Source organism: Trachemys scripta, chromosome 2, assembly GCF_013100865.1.
Source record: "Trachemys scripta elegans isolate TJP31775 chromosome 2, CAS_Tse_1.0, whole genome shotgun sequence".
NCBI classification, from domain to species: Eukaryota; Metazoa; Chordata; order Testudines; family Emydidae; genus Trachemys; species Trachemys scripta.
The window spans coordinates 22,563,888-22,579,183 of NC_048299.1; the positions used below are offsets into that span (position 1 = coordinate 22,563,888).

Genomic DNA, 15,296 nt, shown 5'->3' on the forward strand with positions numbered 1-15,296 from the left:
TGGCTCCAGCCCTTCAGTTTTGACCACTATTCATATGATTTATAAGCTTGTATCTCTGTCTGTTTTGGCCACCCTGGGTATAATAAATGTATCTGACTACTTACGTGGGGCTCCTCACCATAGCGTCCGAGCACCCTTTCTGGGCTGGGGGAGGGGGCAGGGAGGGGTGCTAGATTATTACAGATGCAAAGTACATTTGTTCTGGTGAAAAGGCAAAACTCTAAAGAATGTGACCATTTTCTCATAGGGGATAGGCCAGTTTTAAATGGCCTAATGGAAGTAATTCAGTCTTGAGTTGATAAAATAGAACATAAACTACACCAGCGAGGGATGAAATTACCAGGAAAGCCAGACTGAACAGAGCATTTGAGCAGAATGATTTCACTGACAAAAAGTCAGCGATTATTAATCCTCTTTCTCCAAGGCCACATTATTTAGCTCATAACCCTTGGAGTTGTGTGTGTGCATGTGTGGATTGCAGGTGTTTTGTGGGGTTTCAGCAGAAACACTGTTGGCCCTTTAGAGAGCTGACTTTTCCGTAGCTTCAGCTGGCTTTCCAGCCAAACTAGTGTAGCCATGCTCAAGTTGAAACCAACCAAAGTAATCAGGGTTAAGGGCTCCAAAGTAGACACAGAAATAATGAATCAAAAGGTTTAAAAAGCTCTTATGCTGCCATTTTATTCTTCAATGCCCAATCATGCCTATCAAGACTTAACTGCAGCAGAAGGACTTATTTATTTTATTTGAGAAACAGGCACTTCACTGAGGCCCTCTATTAAGACAATATATCAAATTACTCATGTTTTATGCTGTTGTTTTCCCCCAAGATACAGTTGGAAAAAACTTCAGCTGTGCTTGATAACGCTGTGGTGCATGCCTGTAATGTTTTAGCTGCCATTCTACTCTTTCTCCTTTAAACTTAATGAGATTAACCCCAGACTCAGTGATTGCTTTGCAGTTGTTTTCAGCAGCCAAATCATGTCACCGCAGCTGCCATGGATGTAGCAGGGCCTGAACAGCTACTTTAGCACGGAACCTGCCTAAAATGAACATGGTTGGAGCAAAACTGCTTACAGTGGAATAATGGACCCTGTAGATTGTTGCAATGAATTGCTGTATGCAGCTTGCTATTCTGGTGAGAGTGGAGCTATTGTTTAGAAGGCCTGGTCTACACATAGATTTTTGCACCCATTTAACTATTTTGCTTAGGGTGTGTGTGAGGTGTGTGTGTGTGTTTTTTTTTTAATTGTGACCTAAAAAGCCCTTCATTGCCAACTGCCAAAGGGGTCACTGTTCTATAACAGCAACTCTCATCAGGCCTGACACATTCACTACACCGCACACATTGCTGTTATACTATTTATTTATAAAGACTGTTGTGTAATATAGCAAATAAAAGCTTACATCATACTGTGCACTGTAAGCATTGTGAGATGTATGTAGCGGTGTCATGCGAGAAGTAGTGTGTATGTATGAAAGTATGATTAAACTTGGTAACGAGGCAGGACTGATAACCAAGTTTATGTTAGACAAAGGAATGTTGATTTACCTATTTGCCTAGGCCTCTGAGGTAAGTGAAGCAGGGTAAGCCTAAAACAATGGGAATCATAAGTGCCAACTCCGTAGGTGCTCGGGGGCTGGAGCACCCATGGTGAAAAAATGGTGGGTGCTGAACACCCCCGGCAGCCCTCCTATCAGCTCCTCCCCCACTCCTCCCCAGTGCCTCCTGCCCACCAACCAGCGGGCCCCATGGATCAGTGCCTCCCCCTCCCTCCCAGCACCTCCTGCCCGCTGCTAACAGCTGTTTCGCAGCGTGCGGGGGGAGGAGTGAGGATGTGGTGTGCTTAGGTAGGGGGGCCGAATTGGGTGGGAAGAGGCGGGGGTGGGCCTTAAGGGAAGGGGTGGAGTGGGGATGGGGCCTGGGACAGAGCCAGGGGTTGAACACCCCCTGGTGCTTTGGAAAGTTGGCCCCTGTGATGGGAATTACAGTTGCATCTGAGGTAAGCACGACAAACAAGTTAACAGGAAGATAAGAAAGCAGCTTACTGGAGAACAAGCAGGAGGGGAGAAGACCTTTATCTGGGGGTACATAAGAATGGCCATACTGGGTCAGATGAATGGTCCATCTAGCCAAGTATCCTGTCTTCCAACAGTGGCCAATGCCAGGTGCTTCAGAGGGAATGAACAGAACAGGTAATCATCAAGTGATCCATCCCTTGTCATCCACTCCCAGCTTCTGGCAAACAGAGGATAGGAAAACTTCAGAGCATGGTTTTGCATCCCTGCCCATCCTGGCTAATCGGTTCATAGAGGCCAGGTCCATCAATGGCTATCTAGTTCTTTTAAGAACTCTGTTATAGTCTTGGCTTCACAACATCCTCTGGCAAAGAGTTCCAAAGGTTGACTTAGTGCTGTGTGAAGAAATACTTCCTTTGGTTTGTTTTAAAACTGCTACCCATTAATTTAATTTGGTGACCCCTAGTTCTTGTGTTATGAGGAGTAAATAACACTTCCTTATTTACTTCCTCCACACCAGCCATGATTTTAATAGACCTCTATCCTATCCCCCCTTAGCTGTCTCTTTTCCAAGATGGAAAAGCCCCAGTCTTATTAATCTCTTCTCATATAGAACCAGTTCCCTACCACTAATAATTTTTATTGCCCTTTTCTGTACCTTTTCCAATTCCAGTATATCTTTTTTGAGATTGGGATGACCAGACGGATACATTTCAAAGGTTTACTGGACTGTAAGAAGGGAGGAAAAGAACCCTTTGATGGTCCATTAATGAAGGAGCAGAAAGGTCAGCACTTTCATAGAATCATAGAATATCAGGGTTGGAAAGGACCTCAGGAGGTCATCTAGTCCAACCCCCTACTCAAAGCAGGACCAATTCTCAACTAAATCATCCCAACCAGGACTTTGTCAAGCCTGACCTTAAAAACCTCTAAGGAAGGAGATTCCACCACCTCCCTAGGTAACCCATTCCAGTGCTTCACCACCCTCCTAGTGAAAAAGTTTTTCCTAATATCCAACCTAAACCTCCCCCACTGCAACTTGAGACCATTACTCCTTGTTCTGTCTTGTTGCATCAATGAAAGCTGGATCCTGGCCCTGGGAGCTGGTGACACTGAGAGGTTGCTGCAGGAAAGACAAAGATTTTAGCCTGCTAAAGTTATGTTTAGTCTCTTAGCAGCATGTTATGTTTTTGTTTTGTTTCCATTGTCCTAGTGTAATATCTTTGTTAATAAATGCCTTTTTCTTTTATCATAAGTAGAGCTCAATACTGTAATATTGAGCAAAGTGTGAATTCTTAGTTAAATCAAACAAGCAGGTGTGTGCACTGTCTCTTTGGAGATAGCAAACTTGGTAATTTCTGTGAGTGACTGGTAACAGTCGCTGGCTGTTTCAGGCAAATGCTCTTCCAGAGTTCATCAGAACTGGGGTACACCAAGTGTTACCTTCAAGGCAAAGTAAAGACTGGCAAAGTACTGAGAAGTTTGTCGGGGTGGCTAACAGACTGGTGTGACAGGGAACTGTCAGCCAATTAGCCCCAGCAAATCTCTCTCTTGCTGAGGCAGCGGAGCTTAGATAGTGACCTATGGTTTTGGACACCCTGAGAAAGTGTCACAACCAACACAACACCTAGTATGGATGCAGTTATAACTTTATGAAAGGCCGTTTTACCAGCATAGCTTATTCCACTTCCTATATGGGAATAAGCTTTTATCGGTACAAGCACTTTGATACCGGTATAACTGCATGCACAATATGGGTGTGGTAAGCCTTTAACTATACCGGTACAGTTAAAACAGTGCAACTTTTCTATGTAGACAAGACCTGCTAACTACTGAGAAGCTGGACTCTTTCGTTACTCAGGCAAAACTCTGACTCCAGTGGGAGTTTTGCCTGAGTTAGGAGTTTGGACTTGACCCTCAGTGACTTGGTACTGTGGAGAAAACCTGACTCTGAAAGTGTTCCACTGTAGCCGTCATTTCTACCTACATGCCCCAAAGCACAGTTATACCACCAGCAAAATCCTGGCTTAAAAAGCAAGATGCTTTTGTGGGAAAGGATGCAAAAGTGTCTGAAATCACTAGCCTCTGGGGAATTTTGTCTTTCTGTGAATCAAAAAATGACCCTCTGCCTCCTCCAAGTTTTGCATGAGGGGAAATCACTCCTTGCACTTCTTTATATGTTAGATTTCACGCTTGTACTAAAAGAACAAGATGAAGAACGTCTCTCTGGACAATTTTCACTGTTTCTTACAATCCCATTCAGACCTAGCTACTCTGGCAACGGACAATTTAAACATCTTTATAGGTGAACAAGATAGTTAAGTCTGTGGACAAAGTAAAAATTTTATAATGCAGATACTTAAAACAATAGCCCCAGTTGTAATCTGGAATGGTCAAAATTAGAGATTGGTCCAGTTCATCCTTCTCCCAGTGCAAGACCATTCCCATCACTTTTAGAACAGAATCCAAATACATCCAGGACGGATAATCTTCTCTCAATACAACCATTTAGCTCCCATGAAGCACTGTAATTGGGCATGTCAAAGGGAGAATATATTGACTATTGAATAAATAAAGAGAATACGATTTCTAGCCCATAGTGAAAAATAAACAAACAAACAATGAAGAAACAATTTTACTCGGTATTTTATTCACTTAACAGAAACATTCACTTATCAGGTATCACTGAAGTGCAATTTACAGAACTTAGCAGCAAATTCACATATGTAAATTCAGATTTATTTTCTTTTGTTGTCTTTTTTTTTACAAATATTACAAATTTACATCCATTAGTACAGTATTGCCATTCACTCATGCGTGTTATGTACATAATCGTCACTTAAGAATTACTATTGAGAAAGTTTTCCTTTGCTTCAGGAAATGCTGCATGTTGGTAATTTGTGCTGCTGGGATGTGGTACACACCGTATTGATGCATATAATGAGGAACGGTAGACAGCTTGGGCCAGATTCAACCCTGGCGTAAGCAGCTGCGACTCCACTACCTTCAATGGACCTATCATATGCCTACCTATAACAGGATTCAAGCTCGGTCCTCACTGCCTCGATTAGGTCTGGCAATCGAATCCAGGATTTTTAAAATTTATTTGTTGAAACAAAGGCTAGATCAGTCCACCCCGCCTGTCTTATCATCCTTAAAATAACTAGATCCTTCAGTTTGTGGTCATGTTAGCTCTGACACCAGACCCTGCAGCCCTTATGCATCCATAAGGTTGGAAACGTGCTGGGGCTGAACCCAGGTGGTTTAAGAAGGAGCCTTGATGTCTCTCATGTGGCTAGGTTGGGTTAACGTAGAGAGACCCAGTAGTTTAAGAAGGAGTTCCCAGTACCCTTCATGAGGAGGGGGTCAGTTTAAATGACAGAGCCCCAGTATTCTTCATGCTGGGGAGGTCAGACTCAACAGAACTGGGCCCTTTCAAATGTTGGCGGCCGGATTTCAACCCTGCTAGTGCACTGACTCCATTGTGCAAATGTGCTCAGCTCAGAGTAAGGATGGGGGGAGCTTGGAGGGCAATTCTATCTCAGGATGCTAGAATTCTTCCCTGAGCTCCCTGGGCCTCCGGGGGCTATATACCTTCAAGGGGTGCTGCATGCTCCCATCTACACACTAGCTCCATGCCATGCTGAGGCAGGGCCATGGCCCCATCCCCATTGGAGTGGATTGGGCCCTTGGGACTAAAGGAGGGAACAGACCCTATGTTTCATCAAGTGCACCCTTTGTTGTCGGGGTGTAGCCCTGGAGGAGCCCATGCATGGGGGCAAGGGGACTCCCTTTGCCCACCCTCCCCTCATTCATACCTGCTTACGGAGCAGCCACAAGCTGTGTGTGTAACTCCATACACAGACCTGTACCCTGCTACCTTCACAAAGCGGCTTCCCTCTGCACGAACACAAAGCTGGCAGGCTGTGGGCCTGATCCTGCTCTCCTTGATGTCAATGGGGACATCTTCCATCAACAGCAGAGGGAGCTAGGGCTAAAGCCAGATGGGAAGGTAACACAGGGGAATGTTTGACATTTGGAAGTGCAGATGGAATCTCCAGAAGGAGCTTAACGTTATTTTGAAACGTTAAGGGTAACCCTGGAAGGGGTCATATTAACAAAGTGGTTACCACAAAATATCTTCTTGCCCCTAACTTATCGAAACAACTTCAGGTTATTAAATATATCTACTCTAAGGTCTTTTTTGGTAGTTAATATGGAATGTATTATTTTATTGGAAAAGTTTCCATAAGGGGAGAGCTCTGCTTTATCTAATTTAAAAATTCTAATTTATCACAATAATTTTTATACAAGACACTATAGCTACATCTCGTAGTTTATAATGTAAAAATAAGATCTCATCAAAATACTGTAGCTAGTCTATTGTGGGCATCAATAAACAATGTATTTACGGTATATGGCTCTCCAAACATGATAAACGCTATACAAAGAGCATCTACCTTTATTGATAGGAACAGTTTCCTGTGTAAAGGAAATTACATGGAAAAAATATGAGCTATGTGTTTGTTTGAAAAGTAACTCATCTTGACTGTTCTGAGGAAATATCTAGACAATTATCACAAATCAGTAGCAGCATGTTATATACAGATTTAAAGAGAATCACTGGAATAAAAAGAAATGTTGTTATATACCCGCAAATCCTGTCATTTAAACAAACAAACAAACAAACAAAAAAGACAGTGTTTCTGACAGTTAGTTCTGTCGTTGGACTATGGAAGTTTAGATCTCCCATCCCTTACATTCTGATGAAGTGAAATGATACATAGATCAATAATAACAGACTCAGTCCTTCCGTTTGAAGATATGATTTAGCAGATAAAAGCTAGTCTTCGTATAATTGAAAACAATCTGCATTTCAGACTGCAAATGAATGTGTGGTCAATTTCATAAGACTATTTAGTACTTACATAGGACCAGAATCTGAAAACCCTTTAGGAGTCTCTAGGAATTAAAGATTAAACTTTAATTAAAGATTATGTCCTATGATGAAACCTCCAGGAATACATCAAACCAAAACTGGCAAGCCTATTTTTCTCACATTGCGTAGAGCCTTATTCTGGGAGTAGTCATGTCCGTTGTATGGTTTCAGTGGGACTATCTACAGAGTGAAGTACCACTCAACATAAGTGTGACAGAGTCTGGCTTATACAGTGATTTACAACCAACCATTAATTAAATAATTTACTATCACAAGCTCCCCATGGGGCAGATAAATATTATTATCCCCATTTGACAGATGGAAAAATTGAGGCAGTGAACGACCAAATTTCAAAAGTGGTCTCTAATTTTGGGTATCTGAGGCTTTTGTGGGTATCCAACATCAGATACTCAATAGTTGATTTTTCAGCGGTACAGAGGACCCTCAGCTCCCATTGACTTCATCTGGAATTGTGGGACTCAGCACCTCTGAAAAATCAGGCCCTAATTCTGTTTAGTTTGTGGCTTCCAAAAGATGAGGCACCAAAAACTTAGGACCATGGGTGAAAATTTGGCCCTAAGTGATTTGCCGCAGGACACAAAAGGAGTCAGGTTTAGAAATCAGGAAATCCTGGCTCCCAGTCCTATGCTCAGATCTGAAAACAGGAAACACAGTTTAAAAGAATCCCTGTAGTCAAAATTAAGCAGCTGACAAAACGATTTTTGCATAGAGGACACGCAACTCCTTGTGAATGTATATGCTTGTCCTGTGACTCCCTGTCACACTGTGGGTATGAAGGTATTTTCATGTATTCACTAACTAAAGTATCTTCCGTCATTCAGCAACATTATTGCTCTGATGGTGTGGGGGGAAGATAAACTCAGTGCTTAATTTGTGCCAGGACTGAGTCCCAGCATCTCTAGGCTTGGCAGTTCATAGCCCCGGCATCTCAGGACTTGCTGGGTCAGTTATGAAAGTAAAAAAAATTGCTTGAGCCGTGGCACCTCTTTCATTACAAATTGAGCACTGGATAAACCATATTTTATGTCAGGCGCGTGGCCTGCTCAAGTCTGAAATGCAGCTGCTTCTTGGATAAATAATAATCCTGTGTACTACAAACAATGAACAGCAGCGTCTTTGTGAGAAACATTTTATCATCTGGGCGTGTAGATCCATGTAAGGGGATCAGTATGAAAAAGCAGTTTCCTAAAGTCAAGGTCAGTGTATTAATCAAACACATCTTATGATTATGTATTTCCAATACAGAATTAAAAGAAAATATTCTCATGGAGGTTGTTATTAAATATTGAACTGCATCCATTTGATCAGCCCACACATCCTGCCTATCCTTCTCTGCAGTTGATTTGATCCAGTCATGTAGCAAAGGTGTCGAATGATTTATACAGTTAGTAAAAACTGATCTTGCTCTGGGGGTTTCTTGACCCAGGTGCCCAGACCTGCTTTCTGAAATGCTTTAAACAGCTGCTGCTTGACAGCCTGGTACGTCTGAGCCACCAGTTTAGCTTCACTGTACACTGATGGCATGTCTCCATGGCTTGGCATTCGTGTGCTCAGCTGCAGAACAAAATCAGAGGAGAGGGAAAAAAATAAAGCAAATCAACAAGGTAGCAGAAACAGGCGACTTCAACAGCCATATCATCTTCCCGTCTACATTTCCTAAGCAACAAACTATCTCTGGGCTTTCTCTGTTTGCCTTTGATTTGCAACAACAAAATACTGAAGGTATAAGGCACAAGACATTGTTCCTATCTTGAAAACGTGGAGCAAATGCCAAAAAAGGAAAACAGTTTTTGCCTTCCTGAAGTGGGTACAACCAGCAGCAAATATAAACCTGCAAATCACTTGGTGTTTTTGCAAAGAAAAATCCGCTTGTCAGTTAGGGTGCTGAGAAGAGGGGGGAAAAATAACTTTTATGAGAATCCGAAAAGAAGAGGACGTGGTTGATTTCAGTAAAGGAAGCAGAGCAGTTCAGAGCTTGAGCCAGTCAAACTAATGCTAAGAGACAATATGAGAAGGATTCTCCTCCCGTCTTCCTTTAAATCTGTTATAACAAAAGATGTTGTGAAACATGCATAGGATAGGACAGTAATCAAGCTTCGGGGATTTATGCCAGAATGTATAGCTGAGAAGCTGTCTTGTTGAGAGGGAACATGGCTAGTTCAACAAAAGTGAACATTCTGAAGTAAAACCTGAAGCATCTGCCAGAAACTGTCTTAAGAGACAAAGACGCATGTCTGCAGTCCAACAATCACCCCGAGCGCACACACAAGAAGAAAGCACCTTTTGTATTTCAGAAGGACTAAATCAATGACCGTCTCTGACCTTCCGAAGTCTTAACACAGTCAAGCCAGTGAGTCTTTGACATTATATGGAAACAATCAAGGTCTGGAAAATGCCTTAGAGCAGGCATACAGGTGAATGTCTAGTGCTTTCTACCAGCGAAATTACATCCTGTAGGAAAAACTCCCCATCAAAGCACAACCTCCAGGAGCAAACATCCCAGAGAGAGACTAAAATGCAGGCTGAAGTGAGTAGGTCGAACTCCTATGGAAATCTCTGGGCCAATGTTACTCATTCAGTTTAGGGGGAGGTTAATGCTTTTATTGGTATATTCAGCCAAATACAGCAAAGGGTCTAAATGCTGGTGCAAGTTACAGGTCAGGTGTGTGTTGGCCAGAAAACAGGCGGAAGTGGCAAAGTAGTGTGCCAAATGGGGGCTCCCTTTGCTATCAGTGGGTTCCAGACTCCTGCTCCTTGCCTTAGTGTGTGGGGCTCCTCCTGCTGCGTTGGGGGAGGTAGGGACTCACCCAGGGGCCGCTGCAGTGCCATTATCGGCACACACACTCAGCTTTATCAGCAACAGGCATCTTGCTCATCAACAAACCAATTAAAAGTGCAAACTGCCTGAAAGCTCAGAGTGCTGAGTCTGGGCTCCTGCCACGTATGGCACCTGCTGCTGTAGTCCGGGTGCTGGTCTGGACTTCTCTGCTGGGTCTCAGCTGCCCCCAGATCAGATCCACTGGTCAACCCCTCACCCAGGGGTTCTGGCAGTACTGCTCCCTGCTCACTCTCTCTATTGGCCAGAGCAACATACAGCCTGGGCTGCCCACCTGTGGGAACACAAAGGACACCATGCATCCACCCCACACAGTCCCTCAGTCACTGATCCAGGGCCTCCTTCCCTTTCGGCTTTGGCTGATTCTCATGTGTATCTCAGTGCAGACTCACCAGGAGTCAGGCCGCATACGCAGGCTGCTCTCCGGACCTATGCCCCAGAGCCTGCTGTGTCCCTGTAGCAGCAGCCATGACAGCCACTGTTCCCGCACTGCTGACGCCCCAGCTACCCCTTCATCTTCTCAAGACCCCTTGCCACAGGAACTTGGTCCAGGATTTCCTTCCATCTCCCTACCCAGCTTCTGTTTGCAATCAGGGCTCCAGAGACCTACTCCATTCACAGTACGTCTGCTGTTTTGTGGAGTGGGAATTCGCACCCACACAGGGAGGTTTTACACCTTCATATAGTGGGGTGGTTGTGGGGAATTGCATGCAAAATGAGGGTAATTTACAAACCAAAGGGATATAAAGGAAAAGCAACTGAAGAGGATATAAGAAAAAGGAACACCACCTCCCCTTCACCACATTTCTTCCAAGTGGGTGTGGCTGGATTAAGTCCTCTCAGAATGCCAATTGACACGAGTAATGCTTTGTCTGCTCAGGAAATGCCCAACTGGTACAAATCAAAATACTTTGCAGATTGTCCTCATCAGGCCTTCTCCCATCCTGTAGAGAACGTCAGGATGATTCTTGGCAATCAGTGCTATAACGACCAGGAAGCAAGGAGGCAAAGGCTATATAAAGGTAGCATCCCCCTTAAGCCTTTCAGTTTCCTTTGTCTTCTCTCCTGGAAGTGTGGAGCCTAGCTCTCAGCTCTTTGAACCCAGCTCTTCCTCTTCCTCTAGCAACTCCTTAGAAGAGAAGAGCAAGGCTGACTCCAAGAAGAGGGTCAAGATGAGGAAGGAACAAGCAGAAATAGCCACAGCTTAGTGCCTATCTGGTGATCCTACACAGATTGTGGAGTTTCCAAGGTACACAAAGTTTCTTGGTGAGCACCCTCCAAGGAAAGGGATAATGCCAGAGAGAGTCATTCAGGGGATCCTTTACCGATTGCGGGCAACCAGGGTATGGCGGCATGGTGGCCATTTTAACTGTGGCTTTAATTCCATTAAATATAACTGCTGTGGAGTTTAGTGGGAGTTCTGGGTGCTCCGAATCTTGCAGGATCAGGTACTTCACTTGTAAGAAGTTGAAATGGCATTAGAGGTATTTACCAATATTAAATAACAGTCACAATCAGAGCCCAATTTTCAAATGTGGGTACTCAGCATGGAACATAGGAAACCAAACAGCCAATTTATGTGCACCCAAATCAGGAATACAGTGTCCTATTTCTGTATTACCAGTTTGAAAATGGAGCGTTCCACTGTCCAGCATGACCAATGTGGGCACTTCCCTTTGAAAACTGCCTGGATTATTGCACTACAACTTGGGGTGCTATTTCAGCTGTTAGGTCTCTTTGTGCTCCTGTCCATTCCAGCTAATGCCATCTCAACTGTCCATGACTCCTGAGGATCTCCATCAGCTTTCAGTCTCTACTAATGAGGAATTCTGTGGCTCCTTTGGAGGCTGTCATCATTACATATGGACTGTCAAAGAGGTTGGCCATAAAGTAGGGATCAGCCTGTGCTAGGGACAAAGGCACAGTCTCTGTTCACAGACTCTACAGCCCTGGGGACCAAGAAAGCAGAGCTCTTAGTTTTCCCTCACAACAAGGCTGAAATGCTAATATCAGGTCAGATCCACAGTTGGGAAGCTTCCAGCAGTCCCATGGCTGACTGTGAGGCTGTATCCCCAGTAGTTTACAAGGCCTACCTTTCCATAAAGCTTTGCCCACTGAACATAAAATGTGTGCTTGCAGAGCCGCGAAGAGCCCCCGCAGGTCCTCTTTCCCGTTGTGGCGTTAATCACTTCGGGGTCCGTGTTACCCACTATCCAGTTCACACTGAAACTGGGAGATTTTCCTGGTTGCCGTACCTCAGCATTACTCACTCCTGTCAAGGGACAAACAGAAGGGCAGAAGAGCATTAATATCAATGGCCCCAAACTTTCACAGCCAGCAAACCTGGGCCTTTGTTGGTTAAAATATGAAATATCTCTGTGCAAACACATACCTACTGTGCACTCTGATATTGTTATTATTCTCTCTTAACTGGCACCTCTTTAGGGCATACAGGATGGAATAATTCAGCCATTCCTGTAGATACTTTTTCTTAGCAGACAAACCTTATGTTTAGGATGGGGAATGCAATTACATGGTAATGCAAGGCAGCGAGCAGCGTTATAACAGCTGAATGAACGGGGCTTCCTCTAACTGGCTTCAGTGTAAAACCCAATTTTTAAAAAGAACTAACAGGCAGCCCCAATAAACACATCTCTTCCTAAGATCTCCTCTGGGTGGGGACTGAGTTTGGTCAGTAAGTAGCACATTGAGATCCCAACTGGGGCCTCTGGATGGCAGGCAAAAAAGATGTGACATAGTAACAACAAGATATGTATCTCTCAACTTGGAATTTACCATGGAAAGGAAGAGATCTTCCTTTTGGTACTTAGACCCCAAGTTGATGGGGCCTTCTAAATACCATAGATCATACATAATATGTACAAACACCTTAATAAGAGGCCGTCTAAAAGGGACAGTCATCACAACCCTTTCCTAGGCTCACAGCACTAACTTTGAATTCACAGGCCTTTGCCCCCCCCCCCCACATAATGTAGGCAGGGTAACAAAGATCAACACTCCTGTCACTCCACTGACTACTGTTATACCCCCGGCATGGGGAATGGTCACTACTGCAGATACAAGAATTTGTCCTATCCTTGAATGTGTCTCAGGCATTCCAAGTTCTCAGTGGACGCCACATGGCTATTCTGTGGTGAGTGTGCAAGTCATATGGGTTACCATTGTACTTGTCTAGAAGCTACTGCTTCTGTCCTAGACAACTCATCCTTGCCCCACCATGTATGACTACAGGTTTCCTACCAGCATCAGTGCACAGACTCTTGTGGCCACAACATGTCTGGGTGTTTGCTTTATACTGGAGATCTTTGTGACAAAACAACATTAGAGGTGACAAAGTAGCTTAGCTCCCTCCTCAAGGTAACTCCTGCATCTTGTTCTCTTGTGCCTGGAGGCACGAGGAGCCAGGAATAGATCAGCAGCAGAGTCAGCCCAAGGAGATAAGAGGAGTAAGGAAGGTGCTGGGTTTATTTTCCAGCACAACATAAATGGCATGAAGAGAGCTTTGGACCAGGACGCTCAATAGTGACTTTTAGGTGCAGCGCTCTAACTTCTGGGTCTGATAGTAATACCCCACTTGGAAAAGAGATGGTGGCCTGAAGGATATGTGGAAAATGCAGGGACTTGGCAGTATGTTTGGATTCACTTGTTCTCTTTTTCATTGATCTGCCATAGATACAACTAACCCCACAAACCTGGATAGAGGAGGCCAGCCTAGTGGTTGGGCAGCAGTGGATTGTCCTACTGGGGAGCGGTTACCTTGGCAATAGGCATGGATTGGAGTCCAGGAATGACTCCCTGTTACCAAACTGAAGCCTGGACTGTCAGCCCAACTAACAGACAATCTGCCCTTCCTACACGAGTGTCAGGCTAAAGTAGTGGGTGCACACAATGATGCATTGTTTTTACAGCTTTTTGGAAAACTCCATTTATTATTCTTTGATAGATTACAACAATGAATGTCACTGTGATGCATAGCCAGAAAGGGTTAATCATCTTGCAAAATAAATAACCCTCAAAAGACAAGTGGGGACATTATGTTTGTGTTTTTGTGTATTTACATATGTATGAGTAGGGTCGACAATGTAATCAACAGTCCCTGTCTATGCTGTATTCTCATAATTCAGAGATCAAAAGAACATCCTAGCATTTAAATGAATTGTAAACAGGAGATATCTCTGTATTCATCTCTTTTTGAAATGTATAGCAAATAATCTGTGAATGGTGGAGGAATAAGCGAATTGCCTTATGTTAATTCTATAGTTAAGTACCAGTGATGGACCTCCTTCAAAGTCATCCCAATTACCGTTTGTTCCCCGAGGAACTCCCAACTTGTCAAAGAGGACATGAAATTGTATAAAAGGTCCTTGGGTCCTGATTCTGTCATCTCAGATCTGCTTAAGCTTCATCGGGGGAAGTTTGAGTCACAAGACTGAGGTCCCAGCTATGCTGGTATGCCCTGAATATGATATTTGGACATTGGACTATAACCTATGAACTATTTCTGAAAGAACACTTTGCAACTACAAAGCTCACCATCTCTGCTATGAATCTGAACTTCAATGAACTGAACTCATGTCTGTATGTATAATAATCTTTTAACCATACTCTCTCTCTCTTGTTTTTGAATAAACATTAGTTTAGTCAATAAGAATTGGCTGTGGCATGCATCTGGGAAAGATCTGAAATTGTCAATAACCTGGGAGGTAATGTGTCCTATTCTTTGGGATTGGTACCTTTTGATGAAATAAGATTTTCAGGAATCTTCATCATATTTGACTTAGGTACCTGGATGGAGTCCTGAGTCTGGATCACTTTAAGTCATAAGGATATGAATCAACAGTGTGCCCTTGTTGCCAAGAAGGCTAACGGCATTTTGGGCTGTATAAGTAGGGACATTGCCAGCAGATTGAGGGACGTGATCATTCCTCTCTATTTGGCATTGGTGAGGCCTCATCTGGAGTACTGTGTCCAGTTTTGGGCCCCACACTAGAAGAAGGATTTATATCTTAGCAGTTGTCAGCCATTGCTCTCAGGGTGCTCTACAAGGGAGGAAAGGAATCACTATCCTCATTTTACAGATGCAGAAGCTGAGGCACAGAATGATTAAAGCCAATACTTTCAAAACTGTCCACTAATTTCTGGGTTCAGAGCTTAAGACACTGAGGGCCTGCTTTTCAGATATGCTGCACTCCAGGAGCTTCCACTGACTGCAGCTGAGATTGTGGGTGGGCAGTACTTCTAAACAATCAATCCCAAGGTGTCTCAAGTTGGGCCTCCAAAAATGGGGGCACACCAGATAAGTGGCCACTTTTGAATAGGGTGACCAGACGTCCCGATTTTATCGGGACTGTCCCGATATTTCCTTGTTTGTCCCGCGTACCGACCGACATGCAGTCGGGACACTGGACAAACAAGGAAATGCCCCGGAGCCTAGAGCCCGGAAGTGCTCGTACCCCCCCCCCC

The 15,296-nt window shown here is 43.9% G+C and overlaps 1 protein-coding gene across 1 annotated transcript in view; it reads right to left on the bottom strand.

Annotated features, from left to right (window-relative positions):
* Positions 1-4,644: 4,644 nt before the first annotated feature.
* Positions 4,645-15,296, bottom strand: part of ADARB2 (adenosine deaminase RNA specific B2 (inactive)) — a 421,252-nt gene continuing 410,600 nt past the window's right edge. The window contains exons 9-10 of the mRNA XM_034760060.1: positions 11,906-12,084; positions 4,645-8,530 (exon numbers count right to left, since the gene is read on the bottom strand). Of these exons, the coding sequence (XP_034615951.1) occupies positions 8,354-8,530; positions 11,906-12,084 (356 nt within the window). The 3' untranslated portion in view covers positions 4,645-8,353. The remainder of the gene's footprint in view (positions 8,531-11,905; positions 12,085-15,296) is intronic.